Source organism: Hordeum vulgare, chromosome 5H (genome assembly GCF_904849725.1).
Source record: "Hordeum vulgare subsp. vulgare chromosome 5H, MorexV3_pseudomolecules_assembly, whole genome shotgun sequence".
Classification (NCBI taxonomy): Eukaryota; Viridiplantae; Streptophyta; class Magnoliopsida; order Poales; family Poaceae; genus Hordeum; species Hordeum vulgare.
In genome coordinates, this window is record NC_058522.1 from 426996937 (window position 1) to 427019695 (window position 22759).

The following is a 22759-nucleotide window of genomic DNA, read 5'->3' on the forward strand; positions in this document are numbered from 1 at the left end:
AAAGAATCTAACTGAGAGGTGGGAATTAGTAAGAGCAGCCCAAATTCCCAATTATGTTGGCTAAAGAAAAACAACATGATGTAAAATGTTTCTAAAAAAAGTGTGATGCTTAATAAAATTGGTGTGAAGCTTTGATCGTCAACGTATGTGATTCTAATAAAAAACCAACATCATTTTAGCATGCATCCATGGAGGTGAAGGTGAAGGTGAAGGGTAAATGAACTCACCACCAACTTGAATTTTTAGAAGTAGGAAAGATATTCATCAGTAATCCAATGAAAATAAAAACATGCCCATGCTCAACCTGTTATAAAAACCCGTGAAAAGGTGGGTTTCGGGGACCTCTGATTGGGGATGATAAACTTTTCTTTTTCAAGAACATGATGAAACTCTCCTTGATCCATTAAGCGACACCCGGTGACCCACCCAAACCCAAGCGCAGCCAACCAGAACCCACTCGTCAGCGATCCACCGTTAGCGGGCCGACCCCGCAGGCCCGTACCCACCCAGGGGCCAGGCCCTCCTCCTCTTCCCCGCGCTCTCGGCCGCACCAGCTCGCCGCCTCCGGCGGCAACTGAGGTGCGTGTCACCCTCCTTCCCTCCCACCCTCCTCTGTTTCCCGCCACTCCCCCGCGCCATTCCCCCCCAACTCACCTCCCCTATTTGACCCCCTCCCCCCCAAATCCCCCGCAAAACCCTAAACCCCGCCGGGAGAAAGCAGCCATCCCTTCCCCGGGCGCTCTTCAATGGCGTCGCGCCGCCTAAGCAACGGCCGCTCCCCTCTCGTGCGGAAGCAGAGCCAGATCACCGCCTTCTTCGCCTCCCCCTCTCCCTCCCCTCCCCCCTCCGCCTCCACCCCGAAGCCCGCCGCAGAGCCCTCCCCGTCGCCGCTGAACCCTAAGGCAAGGAAGCCCCCTCTCGTCGTGCCGTCGCCTTCCCCCTCCGCTTCCACCCCGAAGCCCGCCGCAGGACCATCCCCGTCGCCGCTGAACCCTAAGGTGAGGAAGCCCCCTCTAGTCGTGCCATCCCCTTCCCCACCAAAGCCGTCTCCGTCTCCGCCGCCGCAGCCGCAGCAGGAGAAGAAGAAACATGATGCAGCGGCGGCGCCCGCGGAAGAGGCGGTGGGGCGGCGGCTGCGGGTGTACTGGCCGCTGGATGACGCGTGGTACGAGGGCACGGTGGAGGCCTACGACGGGGGCTCCCGCCAGCACCACGTGAAGTACGACGACGGGGAGGAGGAGGAGGTCGACCTGGTGAAGGAGAAATTCGAGTGGGCCGCCGAGGAGGCGACGCCGCCGCCGGCCAGGAAGCTGCGACGTCTTCGGAGGATGTCTGACACCGCAAAGGCCAAGTCGCCGTCTGTGCAGGAGGATGAGGATACTGGGGATTCCACCGAGGACGAGGACTGGAAGAAGGATGCTGCTCCGGAGGATGATTCTGAGGAGGAAGTGGAGTTGGATGACGAAGAAGAAGAGGTTGTTGCGGTCAGTTCGCGAAAGGGGAAATCAAGGAACTCCCTGTCCTCAGCTTCAGTGTCCACACTGGGGTCAACGCCCGGTCTCGGTTCAGCATCGTCAGGGTCAACATTGTCAAAGAAGAGGAAAAAAGTGGATGTGGGTACATTGGATTGTGCTAAGAAGTTCAGCTTTCAACCAGCTAATACCCCTGAAAAAGCTGAAATGAAGGTGCCAACGAGCTGTGGTGAGTAATGGGATCTGAACTGTTGATGAGTTTGAGTTTGGTGGTTTGGTCGGTAATTTTTGTTGTCATTGTTACAGGAGAGAGAATTTTAGAGAACGTTCACCTTGCTCTTACTGGGGACCTGTCTGAGCGCTTTGGAAGTCGACAGATGGAGAAGTTCACATTCCTTGGGCAGTGAGTATTTCCGGAATACTATTTTTGATTATTTCCTCTTGCAGTTTAAATATAGAAGTTTTGACAGCTTGGCTGAAACATTTTATAGTATTTGTGAAAATATTGGGTTTATATCTGGCAAAACGATGCGTTCATTAATGTAATTTATTCTAGCCATACACTTTGCTATGTCAATTGCTTCTTCTTTTCTCAACGGGCCTTATAATTTACTTAACTACTAGTTATGATGTGTTTTGAACTATAGGGGGCGCAAAGATGCAAAAGGGAAACGGCCTGGAGACCCAGCCTATGATCCAAGAACTCTCTTCTTGCCTCCCCAGTTCTTGAAGAACTTGACAGGTGGACAGGTAATATGTCCATGCTGACAATACAACCCTTTTTCTTCTGCTTAACTTGACTTCAACACTAACTGTCAGTCTTTATTAATAGAGGCAATGGTGGGAATTTAAATCCCAGCACATGGATAAGGTCCTGTTCTTCAAGGTACAGCTACATTTATCTACTGCTCACTGAGAACTAAAATTAAGGCTGTCTAGTTAGTGATTACTCATTATTCTATGAATTGGAAATAGATGGGCAAATTCTATGAATTGTATGAGATGGATGCTCATGTTGGGACCAAGGAGCTTAATCTTCAATACATGAAGGTGTAATTGTTTTCTTCCCCTTGTTGGTGTTGCTGCTATTACTCTAGTTTCCAGCTTTTAACTTCCCTTGTGATCTAGAACTCTGCTCATTTGTTTTGCATCCTATTGTTTTAGGGTGACCAACCTCACTGTGGCTTCCCAGAGAAGAATTTAGCAGTGAATTTGGAGAAACTAGCTCAGAAGGTCAGGACATATTTGATGTAACTTTATTCGTCAATAGTAGATGAGTTTTCTTTTTAATAAAAAACATTCATTTCATCACAGGGTTATCGCGTTCTGGTTGTAGAGCAGACCGAGACCCCGGACCAGCTTGATCTTCGCCGTAGAGAGACGGGTACAAAAGACAAGGTTTGTTTAGGTCCCATGGTCAACCAGAGTTACCGCTTTTGTGATACCGATATGCACATACTGTGGCCACAAAAATATATGCCAAATATAACTAGTTTCTTCTGTTTTGATAACAAATATGGCAATGATTTAGATTGGAAACTTCTGAGCAACGTCCTGTTGTTTTATAGTTTTTTTTTCTTTAAAAAAACTATAAAACAAAAGGACGTTGCTCAGAACATGACCATATCTATTTTTGTTGTTTTCCTTCTTCACTCAAGGTTGTGAGGCGTGAAATATGTGCAATGGTCACAAAAGGAACACTGACAGAAGGAGAATCCCTTCTGGCGAATCCAGATCCGTCATACATCTTGTCCGTGGTTGAAAGTTATCCATGTAGTTCAACAAAGAGTCAAGATGGTCATACAATTGGTGTTTGTATAATTGATGTTTCTACAAGCAAATTCATCATTGGACAGGTAGGTGGTTATATGATTCTAGCGTTTATTTCCAATCATACTTGCACACAGAGAACAACAATCAAACGCCCCTTATTAATTGTGTAGCCTCTTATCATTGTGCAATTTGTTGTTTTTCAGTTCCAAGATGACCCTGAGCGTCATGTGCTATGTTCCATTTTGTCTGAAATACGACCTGTGGAAATCATAAAGCCAGCTAAGATGTTGAGTGCGGAAACTGAGAGGGCACTGAAAAACAATACAAGAGATCCTTTGATAAATGGTTTGCTTCCATCTACGGAATTTTGGGATGCAGAGAAAACTATTCATGTCATAGAACAATACTACAGCTCATCAAATAATCTCACCATGTCACGAAACACTGTTGGTGTACAAAACAATGTGGGCTGTCTGCCTGACCTGTTAGGTGAGCTAATTGAAGCTGGTGATCGAGCGTATGCACTTTCTGCTCTTGGAGGCTCTTTGTTTTACTTAAAGCAAATCCTTCTGGATGACAAATTGCTTCCATGTGCTAAATTTGAGCCCCTGACATGCTCTGGGCTCATCAACAATATGCAGAAGCATATGATACTTGATGCGGCTGCACTGGAAAATTTGGAGATCCTAGAGAATGCAACTGGTGGTCTCTCAGGGTACTGCCTGCTTTAAACTCTTTATTTCTGTCTATATATTGAACTCTGTTAAGTGACAACATACTTTTGCGTATACTTTCAGGACCTTGTATGAACAATTGAATCATTGTGTTACTGGATTTGGGAAAAGGTTGCTCAAACGGTGGATTGTAAGGCCTTTGTACGATCGCGAAGCAATACTACAGCGTCAAGGTGCCATTGCTATTTTCAAGGTTTGTGTTTTATGTAAATAATTTTCCTAGCATAAAGCTTGTTTTGCTATTCACGTAGGATTATTTGAAAACAGTATTTGCATAGTTATAATGGCAAATCAGCAATGAAGACGTAACATAGTGATGGAAGCTATTTTTGGGTTGGTGTGTTTTGCTTGGGCAAAATTTGATTTACATGCGAGGGTAACACTTCAGATACATGCAAATACGATATCTTAGATCTTACTCGATGATAAAATTTTCTTCTCTACTTGATCATAGAATAGGCAATGCAGCATTAGTTTGTCTACCAGGGGATAGTTAGAAAAATGAGCCTGGAAAAACAAGATGGAAAACTGTAGATGCATGTAGGAAGTGACAATGCATAACAAACCCATAAGTTTTTCTCGGTTCATAGGGGCTAACCAATCCCAAATTAGCACATAGATGATCATATCACAAACCCATATTTGATTTTCTTTCCTTCTGTTAAAGTGCTTACAACATAAATTAACCAAGTGCTTGCATCTATGTTTGTAGCGACGTCTATCTTGCATTTCACTATAGAAAAGGCACCACTGACCCCTGCACCACTGGCAATACCTGACATGCTGCTTTCCACCACATCCGGGGGCCATTGCCTCGGAATCCATTCCAACCATCGCGCTCTTAGGAATCCACTATCATTGCCTACTGGGGTAGCTGTCCTGACATCCTCTGCCTGCAAGCAGATTGGGTGCTGCACTGGCCGTCCACCCTTTGTCCCTGATGCACCAAATCACCGCCTGCATTCCACAGGACCACTGCTCTGGCATCCACCCCAGGTTGAAAGGAGGGGTCAAGCTGCTGTTGTCGCATGGGGCCTTCTGAACGCCTGGAAGCACCCACTGTCAGCCTAAGATGAAGCCCCCCTTGCCCCCTCTCCCCTAAAGAAGGAAGTCATATCAAGCAGGTTGAAGGGCTCAGCGAGCAACACAAGGGCCATATGCACAAAAGGACACTCTTTTGTCCATTATATCTATCAGTGTATATATTCACGGAAACTTACAAATATATCTATATGGTTACTATTTTTTTCACAATCGAGTATACTGCAGACCAAGAGTGAAAGGCCCCATTAGACCATAAACTCAAGTTGAAAGAACCGTTTAGGCCTTAAACTCAAAAACTGCACATTTTAGGCCATAATTTGTTTTAAGTGATACACCTGAGGCCAAAAAACGGTTTGAGAGGAAAAAAACTGCACACGTGACTGCCACGTCGTCAGAACCTGAACTGCGGGTGCTAGTCTAATACTCCCTCCGTCCCAAAATATGTATCTTTGATTTAGTACAACTTTGTGAAGTTTTATCCCAAGAAGGAAGTATCTGCACGGTCACATTTACTGGAGGAGGATGGATGCAAAGCGTTGGACCAGGAAATGAAGCAAGCACCAAAACAGAGGTTATCACTACCCGACGCGTCTTCTTCATCTGCTTCGTGGCGCTGATCACGGCGCTCAACTGTGTGGTGTACCTGTGCGTGATAGTGTCTGCTCTACCTGTGTCGGCTCCTGGACCTGGACACACTCCATCAGCTCCATCTTTACCTCCACCCCCAACTTTTCACCAAGCCTATGGCAGCCTACTCCACCTATGCGTTGAGCTGCATTTCCCACTCAACCTGCTCCTTGCCTTCGTCCTCGGCTTCGGCGTGGCGGCCAAGCAGGCGTTCACCAATGCCAACATGGAGCTCTTCCTGCTCGCCTACGTCAGCTGGACACACACATATGATGACACCTTCACGGGCTTTGTGTGCACCACTGCTGTTGCCTGGAGGGACTTCTCACCTAGGGCTGGACCAAAAGCTCATAGTTAGTGAGCTTAATGAGTGCTTGATAAGCTCATAGCTCGCTTAATGAACAGAGCCAATCATTGATTTCAGCTTGTCAAACTTAATGAGCTTAAGGAACGAGCTAATGAGTTTCACAAGCAGCTTGTTAAGCGTGTTAGTACAACACAACGTATATTATTATCTCATGTGACAACATTTCAGGGCATCTCAACCCATCTGCTCAATCTAATCGACCCATTCCATCCCAAAGGAGGCAGCGAACTAGCGCACCTCCTCCTGTAGTCACCACATTCCTTCATAAAAAATACACCCAGACTCATCCGTAGGCCGTAATACATTGTAGTCCGTTAAAGAGCGCTCACGAGCTTTAAACGAACAGAGCTGAACAGGATTTTTTTGCTTGTTAGGCTTAAAGAGCTGAGTAGCTTGTTATTTTTATCTCGCCGACGGCCATGGCGCGGTGCAGCTTGACAGACAACGGGCTGCATTGAGGCATGTTGTGGTGGTGATGGCCAGCAATGCGCTCATTTAATTCTGTCCATTTTGCACCCCCCCTCCCCACTCCCCGCGCACTCCTGAACCGTTTGGCCTTAAGTGTATCACTTAAGACACTTTATGGTCTGAAGTGTGCAGTTTTAGAGTTTAGGGACTAAACTGTTCTTTCAATTTGAGTTTATGGCTTAACAGAGCATTTCGCTCGTACGCCAATTAACACAATTATTTACATAGAAGTAAATAAAAGCATTTTGTTTTGCTCCCTTTATTGCATGCCAGTACAGTATTTTTGTTTGAACATGGGGTGGATGCCATTTACTCCCTCCGTTCCATTATATAAGAGCGTTTTTTACACTAATAAAAAAAGCTCTTATATTATGGGACGGAGGGAGTAATTAATTATGATCAAGTTATTAAATGCTTAAGTACTTAGAACTGTTTTGATGTGCTTGTTGTTGGTGCCATTTTGTTCCTTAATGCTAAGTTGCTTATCTTGGAGTGTTAAAGAAAACCTGACCATTATATGGATCATATCTTATAGCCTTGGGATAGTTACTGTTATTTGACCTTATGCAGTATATGACGGTTATCTATTCATGGTGGGAAGCTTGTGTAGTCTCCTCAAATTAAAATGCTGCAACATAGTTATTAATGTTTGAACAAAATTATGAAATTTCAAACTGATGATTACCATATAATAGTATATTCGATTGTGCATCTGTTTTCACTGTATACATATGTATTGAAGTCAGAAATTTGCTTTCATATTTCACGTGATTATCCTTGTCATTTTACTTTTCATTGTTTTTAACGCTTTATTCATCTTTCCAGGGAGTCGGGCATGAATGTGCTATGCAGTTCCGTAAAGATTTATGTAGGCTCCCAGACATGGAGCGTCTGCTTGCACACCTTTTCTCTAGATGGTAATTCCATACAATACCTTATTAGTAGTGACATTGTGCAATAAGCTGGATTTGTTTGACTTTTGACTTTTAGTTTTAACTCTAGAAGTTTGCATTGCTTTTCTACTCATGGACCTTTGAAATGTACTCTCTTATTCTTAATGACTCATACTACATTATCTGCAGTGGTGAAAATGGGAGATCTAAGTCAGTTATTCTATATGAAGACACAGCAAAGAGACTGCTCCAGCAGTTCACTGCTGCCCTTCGTGGTTGCCAGCAAATGTTTCAGGCATGTTCTTCTATTAGGGCATTGACTGGCACAGAGGGGTCTTCTCTACTAAATGATTTGCTTTCACCAGGTAGTAGTAACAACTTTCTTCATTAGTTAAGCTAGACGATGTCTCTTTTGCTCTTCGTTTCTTGTTTTCCTTGGTCTGTTTTTTATCAGATTGTTTAACTGCCTCTAATGTGTAAGGTAACCTTCAAGCTCTAACTGTTTACAGGCAAAGGGTTACCAGATGTGTCATCTATTTTAGATTACTTCAGGGATGCATTTGATTGGTCAGAAGCCGATCATAATGGTCGGATCATACCTCTTGAAGGTTGTGATCCTGAATATGATGCCACTTCCTGTGCCATAGAGGAGATTGAATCCAATCTACAGGACTACCTGAAGGAGCAAAGAAAGCTACTGAGAGATTCATCGGTAGTGCTACCCGTCAGTTCCGTTTCAAAATGTCAATCATTTATTAGTTTCTTTAGCAATCGCTAATAATTGGTTGACTGGTGCAGGTTAAGTATGTAAATGTTGGAAAGGATACTTACCTTATTGAAGTGTCTGACAGCCTGAGGGGTTCTGTTCCTAGTGACTATGAGTTGCAGTCTACAAAAAAGGTAATTTGACATGATTTTTCTTGTACTTGAATACAAGCATGGAATTGTACTTGATACTGTTGCATGTTATTTGGCGTCTTGATGCATCTAGTTCTATGCGGTTAGAAAAGAAAAGAAAAAAAGATAGTCAGACTGCTCCGAAGAGGATGTAATCAATTTTTCATGCCAAAGTGATTGGTTGAAACTTGAAACATGCTTTTTAGTGGATTAGTTTGACATAACTGTCATGCCTCAGTGTGTTAAGAGCCTTGGGATCGGAGGGCATAGCCGTGGCCTGGAGGTGCCTGAGGGCTGATGAATGAGAAAGGTCCCTGGGCGATCGCGTCTTGCCAGTGTTATGGGGTAACAGGGGAGGAAGAGAAGAGCTTGGGGAAAATGGCCTAATATTATTGGTTGCTTGAGTTTGCCCGTACAGACCTCTCCGTATATTATGGAAAGTGCTAGTTCTAATTATATCTTGCTAAAGGAAGCTTATCCTACTACAAATTGACTTCTTTCAATCAGGGAACTAGTACTACAACTCCTAGGCAAAGTGCCCCTGATTGGCTGTAGCCTATCCTACCACAGGCTGGGGCTTTACACCTACTATAGTGGACCCCCCATGTAACAGTGCTTACTTCTGGTACTGTTTGTGTATAACCTTTCAGTCTATCCATCCTTGGCGTTAGTTGGATAACAACACTGGGATTGGTTTTGATATTTTTGTTTTTAAGAATACTGATTTGAAATCCTTCTTTGGACCTCATATTAAATGACCAATACATTGAAGACCTGGACTCAGGAAATGTCAAGGTGGCGATTGTCAATGGCTAATTCACCCCTTTTCTTTTGCTTGACTTGTTGGGTTGATGATCTACTAATTAAGTCCATGGCTCCAACCCTTTGTAATGGTTTCTTCTAAGGCATAATGAGTTGATTACTATCACGAGCTGTTCTATTTTGGCTCTTTGCTGGGTTGTTGTCTTATACTCCGTCCGTAAACTAATATGAGAGTATTTAGATTACTAAAGTAGTAATCTAAACGTTCTTATATTAGTTTACAGAGGGAGTACTAACTCTCTGCAGCATTCAATGCATTTGTTCACTTTGCCTCAACACATTGAAAATGTTCTATAAAGGCTTATAGATGTTTACTGAAACTATTATTACTGTTATTCGAAGTTCATAACATAATTTCAACTTTTGGCCAGGGTGTCTGCCGGTACTGGACACCAGAAGTAAAACAACTAATATCAGAACTTTCTAAGGTTGCAACAGATAAAGAATCAATATTGAAAGGCATTCTTCAGAAACTGATTCATCTCTTTATTGAGCATCACAGCAAGTGGAGACGGTTGGTGTCTGTAGCTGCTGGTAACACCACATCTGATGTTATTTTATTTCATTCTGTGCACCATTGTTAGCAACTTAGTTCGACCGAATTCCTTATTGCTCCTTGTTATTTTGACTGTACTCCTGATCTGCTAGGACAGTTAATTTCTTTTACTAAAAAATTGGTTGTAGTTGTATGTTTCTGGCATTATATTGCCAGCTGCTGGGCAGCAACAAGGGTGATATCACATTTTAAGGCATAGATCAATTTGTTGAGAGAATGTTACTAGTTTTGCATACTCTCTGAATCAACTTATCACCTTTCTTCATATATAGAACTATTTAGCTTCTGCATCGCAGGAAAGATGTATTCTTCTGTATGAATTATGGTACTAAATCTTTATGGACATAAGGACATAGAAGTAAAATAATGTTTGTCACAAAAGCTCACTAGATATTATGTCGGTTTTATCATGCAGAGATTGATGTTTTGGTTAGTCTTGCTGTTGCGGGTGATTATTTTGAGGGACCAACATGCTGTCCAACTATCAGAGAACTGTGTGGTCCAGATGATACTCCTACTTTCCATGCAAGAAATCTTGGGCATCCCATTATACGAAGTGATTCCTTAGGCAAGGGTTCTTTTGTACCAAATAACATTAACATGGGTGGGCCAGGGAATGCCAGCTTTATTATTCTTACTGGTCCAAATATGGGTGGTAAATCAACTCTCCTGCGTCAAGTTTGTCTTACCATAATATTGGCACAGGTAATCCACTATCTTATATTGACACAGGTATTCCACCATCATATCTGTCAACGCTGCTTGTTAACTGCACTAATTCTTTGACAGATTGGAGCAAATGTTCCGGCGGAAAACCTTGAGCTTTCTCTTGTTGACCGTATCTTTGTTCGCATGGGAGCAAGGGATCATATTATGGCTGGAAAAAGTACATTCTTGGTGGAGCTCATGGAGACTGCTTCCGTGCTTGTAAGATTTCTCTTGTCAGATATGAATGGCTGTCACAGTTTCATGTTTGCTTATCTATGTCTTACTTCTGTTCAACTTTTGCTTCAGTCGTCAGCCACCAAGAATTCTCTTGTGGCCTTAGATGAGCTTGGGCGGGGCACATCGACTTCTGATGGACAAGCTATTGCGTACGTTCAATTAAAGATCATATCATTGAGTTGTGATCTCCTCTTGATACTATTTATCATTTTGTTACCTCACTTACCATCACAACTCCGAGATGATTGATTTGCTGCCTTATGGACTATAACAGGGCATCTGTTCTGGATTATCTAGTTCATCGTGTGCAGTGTCTAGGCCTGTTTTCTACCCACTACCATAAGTTAGCAGTGGAACATGAGGATGGCAAGGTAAAGTGTCCATATCATGTTCTGAATTCAACCATTTACAGGTGTTAAACTGTTGTATTGACATACCTCATACTGTAGGTATCACTTTGCCATATGGCATGCCAAGTAGGCACCGGAGAAGGAGGTTTGGAAGAAGTGACTTTCCTTTACAGATTAACAGCTGGTTCATGTCCCAAAAGCTATGGCGTGAATGTTGCTCGATTAGCAGGTTATTTCCAAGCCAGTATTTATGTTTTCTCACTGCGTTTACATTTACTCAAATTTGAATGCTCTTTTTGCCTGAGGCTTCAGTAAGTTGGCCCAAATGGAAAGACTAAGTGCTGCATGCTCATTTTGTTGTATCCATCCAGGAATACCCGCATCAGTGCTTCAAAGGGCTAATGAGAAGTCAATTGACTTTGAGGCTAATTACGGGAAGCGACGCTGTGCGACTAAAGATAAGGCGATCTGTACACAGGAGGATAACTTTGCTACCATCAAGGATTTGTTCCGTATTGTGAAGGCAGGGAATCATAAAGAAGACGAGGCAGCAAGCTTAAGCAGGATTCGTGAAGTACAGATGCGTGCCAGGGTGCAAGCTATGGAAGCATAGTCAAGTTGCATGACCCATTTAATCAGAGGAGATTTGCCCCAGTTCTTTCTTTTGCCTGCTTCGTGTCCCTTTCGGATCGGCATCATTTTGGAAATGCGGTATTGGCGCGTGCGCTCATGGAAGTTCTTGGATCTACTTCTGATTTTGCAAGCTCATCTGAAGCATTTGGGGCAGCACGTGGTTTTGCGGCGGTGAGATATGATATGCATGGGTTTACCCAAAGGCCAAGGATGGCCACCTGGCCTGCACAATTTTGAAGCCGAGGAGGGTGCTTAGTTTAGTAGGCCCAACTGAGTGACTATTATGTTGCTCTAACTGCGGCATCCCAGTATGTAATGTAATTAAGTAGTAGATGATCAGAGTGGTGTATATATAGCTACTGGAAATCTAACTATGTTGGTCAGCTAATCTACCCAAAAAGACCCTCATTTGTTGGTGGACATTTCTGGACGCCTGCCGCTTCCTATCCCGCAGGGATTTATAAAGAAGAAAACACCCGTGTGCGTGGCGCCTGCCCATGTTCTCCTCTTTCCTCATATCCCTCCCAAGCGTCCCGTCGCCATTGCTGCCACTGCCCAAACTCCACTGCTTGCTCCACCTGGCTCTTTCATGTCCTCTTTTCGTCCATCTCCCTCTTAAGCGCCCTGTCGTCATTCCTGCCATTGCCCAAACTCCACTGCTTGCTCCACCTTGCTCTTTCATGTCCTCTTTTCCTCCATCTCCCTCTCAAGCGCCCTGTCGCCAAGCATCGAAGGCGAAAAAAGCGTGAGGAAGAAAGACGTTGTCGGCAAATGACATGTCATTCCCAAAGGCAAGCTTAAGGTGGCTTCTGACACCATGGGCAAATGGATGGACTCCATCGCCACTGCTGGGCACCCCAACACCTCACCGAACTTGGCCATCTTTTGTCGCCAGGGTTATTGATAGGAGAAGCTGGTGACGAAGGACGCGGGGACCGTCGTCAAGACCATCCCATGCCTGCACGAAGACGAGCGGGTATGCTTCATTCCTTTTCAACTGTGAGGTTTAGGTTTCTCGATTCATGCTTTTCTTTGGGACCTTCTCCACTTTTATGGCCTCTAACTTTATCATCTCACCCCAAACAGAGTTCTTCACATTGCGTGCTTTGTGGTTTTGTGCGAGTTTTTTCTTAGCATTGAGGCGCATTTTGGCCTCATGCGTCGACATTTCTCAATAAAGTTTCAAACCAATGTGACTGGGACCTGCGAGTGTGGGGAGCCGCCATCACTAAGGTGTCTGGATCCGGGTACCTTGCTGAGGACCTAGCCGATACCAACAAGAAGTGGCAACAAGGCTGGTTTTAGATCTCGGTCATCAAGCTCGAAGGTCCTCATGTATTTGGTCTGCTCGAAGTGCCCATCCGTGTTCTGCAAAGCCGACGCAACTAAGGGAGCCCGAGGTACACACCACCAACGACACCAAGGCTATTTTCGGGCTTCACAAGATAGCACGAGATCATACCAACCGTGGGATCACGATGGTCAAAGTGACGAAGACCTGCTTGCATCGGGGAATCTAGCAACTCAAAGCCAGGACGCACCCCATATTCAAGTATACGGGAGAGAGCTACATGACCAGCTTCTACGTGAATCGATGGTTCCAAGAGTTGCTCTCCTTGATGTTCAAGGGGAAGAAACCCTAATTCCCAACGAAGGTCCAATGGGTTGGCTTCCCGTTGGGTGACCCACCAACTGAGGTAATTATATCTTTGTTTCAAATTTATCAATCTTCTTTGTCGATCTGCTCAGCCTAACTTTACTTCTCTTACAAATGCCAGAGGATTTCTGAGTCCATATCTTCACCGACACTCCAACTTGAAGATTATATGGACCCCAATATGCGGAAGCTTCTTTAGGTCGTCGTCAGTCAGGTTAACAAGGGATCTAATAGCGTTGGGGAAGTCAAGGTGGAGAGGAGGAGAACGGAAGCGCCGACGTCTCTTCGAACATCAAAGACGAGGAGGATGGCTCTAGGCATTTCATAATCCAAGAGTGAGGTCATCACGACAGGGCCTCAGGACCCCGAGCATCTCCACACCAGGTTGAAGTCGAGGTCGAACGAGAGACGTGAAAGAAAAGACGCCAAGACCCAACCACGAACTGTCGGGGGTCCTCGACTACAACCGTGGGTAGGGTGTGGTTGTTTCCTCCACCTCACGAAGTAAGGCCAACTCTAACCGATCCTCTAAAATTAGTGGAGTAAACTGGCGGAGTAAACTTAGTGGAGTAAGGAAGATGGTTCTTGGATTGAAGTAAGTATTGATTTCTATATTTGACCTATCCTTGTGAGGTTTCGAGTCATTCTCATGTCAGTTTGTTCAATCTGCAGGAAGCAAAGGAAACTTGGCAACGACTTGCGTAGCCAAAGTGTCATGACAAAAATCACGCTCCTCTGCGTTCATCTTCTTTCTCGTCGCATCGGCCGCTCCTAGGGTGGCAGGTGATTGCTAGGGTTTGGGTGTGAGTAGGCTAAAGATTGAGTGGGTAGACACTCTACCCCTTGATTTGGGGCCGAACTAGGGGATTTCAGACTATCTGGGCTCAAATGGTTGCTTGGTTTGGATGGCAAAAGTGTTTGGACTGGATAGTCCGGACAATAGGACTAGAATAGATGCTACTTTAGAGATGACCTTAGTTCGTGCATGACTAGTTAGTGTCCATCCGCTTTCCACAATGGTTAAAGATGTCGGAAAGTGATCTGTGTTGTGCGAGGACCACAACACCGAACACCAAGGCTCCCTTTCAACTCGACAGGAACACCAAATAAGAATGAAGTGGTAGGTTTCAACATTTCGAAAATTATAGCTTAGATTTCATAAATTTAGAGTTTTCCAAAAGACAATGTGGACGAACTTCCACAAAAAATGTGACATTTCCAGAATTACAAATTAGACTCAACTTCCAAATGTGATAGAGGACCTTTTAAAAATTATAGAGTAACTTCTAGAAACTGATAATAAACTTTAAAAAAAATCAAAAGCAAGGCAAACATTGGGACTTATCATGAAAATTAGTTCTTTTACAACATTGTTAGATGTGCTTTTAGAAATTTTATATAAAAAATAAAAAACAACATGAACTATCAGAAAACTAAGAAGGAAAAATCTCACACCTGGCCATTCCCCTACGCCCCTTGCCAACATTAAGTGTGGATTCAATGGCATCGTGCTTGGTACAATGAGAAGTCAAATGAACATAGGGCATGCTTCTGCCCACCGTGATGAATGCGTAGGGCGGTGGCGGCCGACCATAACGTGTGGTCGAGCATGTCCCCATGGCATGCAACAACGGAGGTAGGCAAACCTATGCCACACTTTTGACCACACCCATGTCACGTGCTAGTGGCAACGGTTGCTGGCTCCATGGTGCACAATGTTGGCGAAGTAGGGCATTGTGGTACATATGCAAAGGTTAGTAGGCACCGCCGTGAGTCCATGCATAGCTAATATATAGCAAAAATTTAGAATCATCCAAAAAACTACTATCTTTTACAATGTTTTCACATGAACTTTTAGAATATTTATATACTTTATGGAAAACAACAAGAACTATAAAAAAACTAAGAAAGGAGATCGCACACCTAGGATTTCCATTGCTTCCCCTTGGCTATAGCTGGAGTGTCTCCAACAGTGTTGTGCTCGCCATGGTGATGGAGGCATACAAACCTAGGGCATGCTTCTATCCACGTGTATGGGACGGGGCAGTGGTGGTGGCGGTAGAAGATAATGCGTGGGTGAAGGGGGGGGGGTCAGGGTGTGTAACACAAAGATAAACAAACCAAGAAAACATCGATCACTACACCCATGGCGGATATGGGCGTTGTGGCGGAGGGGAGGGGGAGGGAGGGAGGGAGGGAGAGAGAGGGAGGGAGGGAGGGAGGGAGGGAGGGAGAGAGAGAGAGAGAGAGAGAGAGCGAAGGTCCAATAGGTTGGCTTCCCGTTGGGTGACCCACCAACTGAGGTAATTATATCTTTGTTTCAAATTTATCAATCTTCTTTGTCGATCTGCTCAGCCTAACTTTACTTCTCTTACAAATGCCGGAGTATTTCTGAGTCCATATCTTCACCGACACTCTAACTTGAAGATTATATGGACCCCAATATGCGGAAGCTTCTTTAGGTCATCGTCAGTCAGGTTAACAAGGGATCTAATAGCGTTGGGGGAAGTCAAGGTGGAGAGGAGGAGAACGGAAGCGCCGACGTCTCTTTGAACATCAAAGACGAGGAGTATGGCTCCAGGCATTTCATAGTCCAAGAGTGATGTCATCATGACAGAGCCTCACGACCCCGAGCATCTCCACACCAGGTTGAAGTCGAGGTCGAACGAGAGACGTGAAAGAAAAGGCGCCAAGACCCAACCACTAACTGTCGGGGGTCCTCGACTACAACCGTGGGTAGGATGTGGTTGTTTCCTCCACCTCAGGAAGTAAGGCCAACTCTAACCGATCCTCTAAAATTAGTGGAGTAAACTGGCGGAGTAAACTTAGTGGAGTAAGGAAGATGGTTCTTGGATCGAAGTAAGTATTGATTTCTATATTTGACCTATCCTTGTGAGGTTTTGAGTCATTCTCATCCAGTTTGTTCGATCTGCACGAAGCAAAGAAAACTTGGCAACGACTTGCGTAGCCAAAGTGTCATGACAAAAATCACGCTCCTCCGCGTTCATCTTATTTCTCGTCGCATCGGTCGGTCCTAGGATGGCAGGCGATTGCTAGGGTTTGGGTGTGAGTTGGCCAAAGAGTGAGTGGGTAGACATTCTACCCCTTGATTTGGGGCCGAACTAGGGGATTTCAGACTATCTGGGCTCAAATGGTTGCCTGGTTTGGATGACAAATGTGTTTGGACTGGATAGTCCGGAGAATAGGACCAAAATAGATGCTACTTTAGAGATGACCTTAGTTCGTGCATGACTAGTTAGTGTCCATCCGCTTTCCGCAATGGTTAAAGATGTCAAAAAGTGAGCTGTGTTGTGCGAGGACCACAACACCGAACACCAAGGCTCCCTTTCAACTCGACAGGAACACCAAATAAGAATGAAGTGGTAGGTTTCAACATTTAGAAAATTATAGCTTAGATTTCAGAAATTTAGAGTTTTCCAAAAGACAATGTGGATGAACTTCCACAAAAAATGTGACATTTCCAAAATTACAAATTAGACTCAACTTCCAAATGTGATAGATGACCTTTCAAAAATTATAGAGTACCTTCTAGAAATTGATAATAAACTTTAAAAATATTAAAACCAAGGCAAACATTGGGACTTATCATGAAAATTAGTTCTTTTACAACATTGTTAGACGAGCTTTTAGAAATTTTATATAAAAAATAAAAAACAACATGAACTATCACAAAACTAAGAAGGAAAAATCTCACACCTGGCCATTCCCCTACCACCCTTGGCAACACTAAGTGTGGATTCAATGGCATTGTGCTTGGTACAATGGAGAAGTCAAATGAACATAGGGCATGCTTCTGCCCACCCCTATGAATGCGTAGGGCGGTGGCGGCCGACCATAACGTGTGGTCGAGCATGTCCCTATGGCATGCAACAACGGAGGCAGACAAACCTATGCCACGTTGTTGACCACACCCATGTCACGTGCTAGTGGCAGCGGTTGCTCGCTCCATGGTGCACAATGTTGGCGAAGTAGGGCATTGTGGTACATATGCAAAGGTTAGTAGGCACTGCCGTGAGTCCATGCATGGCTAATATATAGCAAAAATTTAGAATTATCCAAAAAAAACTACTATCTTTTACAATGTTTTCACATGAACTTTAAGAATATTTATATACTTTATGAAAAAAACAAGAACTATAAAAAAACTAAGAAAGGAGATCACACACGTAGGATTTCCATTGCTTCCCCTTGGCTATAGTTGGAGTGTCTCCAACAATGTTGTGCTCGCCATGGTGAAGGAGGCATACAAACCTAGGGCATGCTTCTATCCACGTGTATGGGACGAGGCAGTGGTGGTGGCGGTAGAAGATAATGCATGGGTGAAATGGGGGGGGGGGGGTCATGGTGTGTAACACAAAGATAAACAAATCAAAAAAATATCGATCACCACACCCATGGCGGAGATGGGCGTTGTGGCGGAGGGGAGGGGGAGGGAGGGAGGGAGGGAGAGAGAGGGAGAGAGAGAGAGAGAGAGAGAGGGAGAGAGAGAGACTCTGCCCCTTGATTTGGGGCCGTGCTAGGTGATTTCAGACTATCTAGGCTCAAATGGTTGTCTGGTTTGGATGGCAAAAGTGTTTGGACTGGATAGTCCGGACAAGAAGACGAGAATAGATGCTACTTTAGAGATGACCTTAGTTTGTGCATGACTAGTTAGTGTCCATCCGCTTTCCACAATGGTTAAAGATGCCGGAAAGTGAGCTGTGTTGTGCGAGGACCACACCACCGAACACCTAGGCTCCCTTTCAACTCGACAGGAACAAAAAATAAGAATGAAGTGGTAGGTTTCAACATTTACAAAATTATAACTTAGATTTCAGAAATTTAGAGTTTTCCAAAAGACAATGTGGATGAACTTCCACAAAAAAGGTGTCACTTCCAGAATTACAAATTAGACTCTACTTCCAAATATTATAGATGACCTTTTAAAAATTATAGAGGACCTTCTAGAAACCGATAATAAACTTAAAGAAAAATAAATCAAAAGCAAGGCAAACATTGGGACTTATCATGAAAAACAATTCTTTTACAACATTGTTAGACGAGCTTTTAGAAACTTTATATAAAAAATAAAAAAAACATGAACTATCAGAAAACTAAGAAGGAAAAATCTCACACCTCGCCATTCCCCTACCTCCCTTGGCAACATTAAGTGTGGATTCAATGGCATCGTGCTTGGTACAATGGAGAAGTTAAATGAATATAGGGCATGCTTCTGCCACCCCGATGAATGCGTAGGGCGGTGGCGGCCGACCATAATGTGTGGTCGAGCATGTCCCCATGGCATGCAACAACGGAGGCAGACAAACCTATGCCACGCTATTGACCACACCCATGTCACGTGCTAGTGGCAGCGGTTGCTGGCTCCATGGTCCACAATGTTGGCGAAATAGGGCATTGTGGTACAAAGGCAAAGGTTAGTAGGCAACGCTGTGAGTCCATGCATGGCCAAGATATAGCAAAAGTTTAGAATTATCCAAAAAAACCTACTATCTTTTACAATGTTTTCACATGAACTGTTAGAATATTTATATACTTTATGAAAAAGAACAATAACTATAGAAAAACTAAAAAAGGAGATCTCACACCTAGGATTTCCATTGCTTCCCCTTGGCTATAGCAGGAGTGTCTCCAACAATGGTGTGCTCGCCATGGGACGGGGTAGTAGTGGTGGCGGTAGACGATAATGCGTGGGGAAGGGGGGCATGGTGTGTAACACAAAGATAAACAAACCAAGAAAATATCGGTCACCACACACATGGTGGAGATGGGCGTTGTGGCATCGAGGCAATGGTTGGTGCGGAGAGAGAGAGAGAGAGAGAGAGAGAGGGAGGGAGAGAGGGGGTGGGGAGAGGGATAGGGCGTGAGGAATGGAAGGAGGGAGAGAGAGGGAGTACATTTGAAGAAAAAAGTGGTAAAGCTAAACTTGGTAGGGTCCAACCATGCACATTAAATAGGATGATTTTGCAGTAGTAATGTGTTGCCACGACTACCCGCGAGAGAGCACTCTCATGTGTTGTTGTGATGATATCTTGCAATTTTCGGTAATATGTATGAATGTGGTAGCTAATCTTAGATTTTTGTAGGAACTGGCTATTTTTGTTGAACATGGGAAGGGACCCGAAGGTACCAAAAACTAGCATTAATATCAAAGTAGATACAACACTGCACAAAGAACCCATGAGAACCTAGAAATTCCAACCTAGTCCTCCCCTTATGCAAACATGACCCCAAAAATATACATACATGAAATTGAGTCCCGATGCTCCTTGCGCCCTCGATGAAGATGCTTTTGCCATCATATCTCGCCAAATCATTGCCATCATGTAAGGAGAAGAGAGCCTCACCTATGGAGGTTGAAAGAGGGAGCATCATAAATTGCTGGCGTTCCACCCTAGCCACCCGTAAGGCTCAGTGGAGACTTGAAGTAGTTCGACCCTTACCTGCATGAGTCGAGGTCGAAGCAATAAAGGATATCATATGATAAACCACATAATCAACTTCATCTCACCCTATAGCTCCATATGGAAGACCACTAAAGCCGAACCCATCTCCTCGTGCACCACCACCATGATGAGTCGAAGAAGAGGGCCGCACGGGGACCGCGCCGACCATATATGGATCTCCACCGAACATATTGAGGAGTTGTTGTCCAATCTATCCTTCACCACCAGCCTCCACCATAAAGGACAGATGCAGGAGGAAGAGAGCATGCTCCCATCGCCGCCTGTTAGCGCTAGAAACCAACTCTAGAACGATATTATGCCAGTCGCCCACACAACAAGTCCTAACACTACTCTCTAGAGCGACCCCGCCTCCCTTCACATCTCCATCTTGGCTGGCGGCGCCGTTGAAGGGGAAGTAAAGAGGAGTTGGGAAATCTCTAGATACTCTCAACAAAAGAGAAGGCATGCAAGAAATGAGACCCCCCACAATGGCTTTCTTTTATAGGTTAGCAATAGCCGGTTCATGTCCCAAAAATTATGGCTTTAATGTTGTTCAATTATCAGATTGTTTTCAAGTCTATGTTATTGGTTCACAACGCTGTATCAACTTAGACTTGATTAAAATGATATTTTCTACATCCTTTCTCTTTTGTACTCGATGTACAACAATTTAATTTTATTTGTTTTGCCAGTTGCATATTTTGTATTTGGTTCTTCACTTAATGAATAGGAGTCATGTTATCCTTGTAAAAATGATCTGTAGTTTTGGGTTTTGTTTTGCTTTTATGCTAATCCTCATAAGAGCTCATGCAAGTTTAATTAACAAAGCAGGGGTTGATAAGGACATCCTTTCTAAAAAAATTAAAAAGATTAGAGGACTTTGATCACTTAACCCAAGACCTAGGTCTAACTCTCCAAGGCATCATATAGTTCGTGGGACAATACATGCTTGGTTGAATTTAGAGCAAATTATCTTATTGTTGTAAACTAAGAATATAAATGAATGACACCTCTTTTTAGATGTTAAAAATGAAATAAAAAATATAATTCATTAGAAAACATAAAAGAGAATGGGTTAAAATTCAACAAGGCTTGTCATCATTCTTTGAATGAGTGGTGGAAGTATACGATAAAAATAATAGCATGACCGTCCAAAAGTGAGGCCCGACGACGCATACTAGATATTATACGACGAAGTTTGTGCCATCACTAGTGTTTAGATATCTGTCGGCATAACTAATACTTGGTATACATAAGAGATACTAGTGTGTAGACGAGAAGATAATGGCATTAGTGCGATTAAATTCTAACAATTGACTTTGGCGTCTCGGCTATGCTGGCCAATTTTGGAGACACCGGATAACATTGTTTTGAGCTTGACGTGCAGATTTCTGTTGCTGGAATCGATGACGAACAATGGTGGTTGTAGAGAGAAAACCTGTTTAGATGTACAACTTTCATGCCATTTGTCACTAGAGCGGTGTCAGGACAAACAATTTTTTTTAGAACAATCCTCTAAGCACTTCATTCATTCAAATGGTTTAAATCTTACTCCCTCCGTTCACACATGTACGGTTTTGTGTGTACATTCAACATAGACTATATGGAATAAATTGTCAAAAACTACCAAATTTCACGCAAATGTGATCAGGGGCTACCACTTTACAATTATCAGCAAAAAACTATCAAAATTTTTCTAATCTGTGGCAAAAAACTACTAATTTTTTAACTGTCCGTTTTAGCTTTTTTAACCGTTTTTCTGACAATAGTGGCCCACATGTCAGGTGCCCCGCTGGCCCCACGCATTTCATCAAACAGCTTCAGCGCGAGCCGCGTCGGATGAACATGTCGATCTCGTGCTGCGCGTGCATGAGGTGTCGTTCACCGCCGTGGCATCCTGCGCGCCGGGATCCCTGTTAGCGGGGATGCCGGCGGGGGCCGTCGGCGTGGCCGCGCTGGCGCGCTCCGGCCTGGCGTTCCCCGCGCAGGTCGCGCGCACGCAGGGCGTCGCCAACTCGTTCGTGCTCTGCCTCCCAAGTGTCGCCATCTTCGGCGGTGGCCCGCTCATCGCGGCGAATGGGCGGCCCATCTCGGAGATGCTGGTCGGCGACACGCCCCTCCGCAAGGACAAGGGATCCCCCGGCTACTACGTCTCGGCCAGCAGAGGCATCGCCGTGGACGGAGCGCGGGTGCTCCTGGTGGAGGACTCGTACGCGCCGCTGGCCGTCGGCTTCTCCACGACGACATGAGGAAGAGCGGCGTGGCCGAGCCGCCGTCCTTGTTGCTCCAATGCCGTACAGCTCGAGGCGTGGGAGGCGCACGCGCAGCCGGAGAGGGAGTACTACGGCTCCGCCGCCGGCCGCGCCCGCGAGCAGCGCGGTGAGCGTCGACGCGGCTCGCGCTGAAGCTGTTCGATGAAATGCGTGGGGCCAGTGTGGCACATGACATGTGGGCCACTATTGCCAGAAAAACGGTTAAAAGAGCTAAATCGGACAGTTAAAAAAATTGGTAGTTTTTTGTCACAGATTGGGAAATTTTTGATAGTTTTTTGCTGATAATTGTAAAGTGTTAGTCCATGAACACATTTGCGCAAAATGTGGTAGTTTTTGGCAATTTACTCGACTACATGCAAACTGAAACAAGTGAACATGCATACTAAAATGTATCTGAATACACTCGATTTACAAAAAGGATAGAACATCTATATTTATGAACGGAATGAGTATTCAGCAATCCCAATCAAATAAGCACGGATTACAATACAATTCAACCATCGTGTATAGCGAGCGTGGCGTGGTGCTCCGGCGGGTTCGCCCAGTCTCCGTGGTTGCGTGGATCTCATGATTTGACCCGTCCCAAGGGGCCGCTCTGTGCCAAATCATCCCGCCCATGCGCTGCACCGCACGTATGATCGACGATGATCTGGAAAACGTAACACATGCAAATTAAGGAATAGTGGTAGTAGAAGATTGGATGGAAGCAAATTAAAGCGCAAAGGGGAGAAAATAAATATGCTTATCAGTGGATAGCTCACAGGAATTAATATCATGCATTACA

General features: G+C 44.4%; 2 protein-coding genes across 3 annotated transcripts; both read left to right on the forward strand.

Moving 5' to 3' along the window:
- The first annotated feature begins 694 nt into the window (after positions 1 to 694).
- On the forward strand, positions 695 to 12003 carry LOC123396435 (DNA mismatch repair protein MSH6). 2 transcript variants are annotated; one of them, XM_045091376.1, is made up of 21 exons: positions 695 to 1702; positions 1774 to 1875; positions 2120 to 2222; positions 2305 to 2358; positions 2448 to 2522; positions 2637 to 2705; positions 2787 to 2870; positions 3131 to 3328; positions 3449 to 3960; positions 4043 to 4172; positions 7311 to 7402; positions 7568 to 7743; positions 7888 to 8090; positions 8177 to 8278; positions 9469 to 9631; positions 10069 to 10358; positions 10443 to 10580; positions 10668 to 10747; positions 10873 to 10969; positions 11048 to 11177; positions 11320 to 12003. In XM_045091376.1, exons 1-21 carry the CDS (start codon positions 747 to 749, stop codon positions 11559 to 11561), a joined length of 3996 nt encoding a protein of 1331 aa, XP_044947311.1. In that variant the 5' UTR covers positions 695 to 746; the 3' UTR covers positions 11562 to 12003. The 2 variants fall into 2 exon arrangements, with proteins under 2 accessions (XP_044947311.1, XP_044947312.1); XM_045091377.1 differs by having other exon boundaries at positions 695 to 1701; positions 1779 to 1875.
- A 7823-nt stretch (positions 12004 to 19826) lies between these two features.
- LOC123396818 (chitinase CLP-like) lies at positions 19827 to 22058 on the forward strand. The gene is made up of 2 exons (XM_045091628.1): positions 19827 to 19985; positions 21487 to 22058. Exons 1-2 carry the CDS (start codon positions 19827 to 19829, stop codon positions 21949 to 21951), a joined length of 624 nt encoding a protein of 207 aa, XP_044947563.1. The 3' UTR covers positions 21952 to 22058.
- Positions 22059 to 22759: the final 701 nt, after the last annotated feature.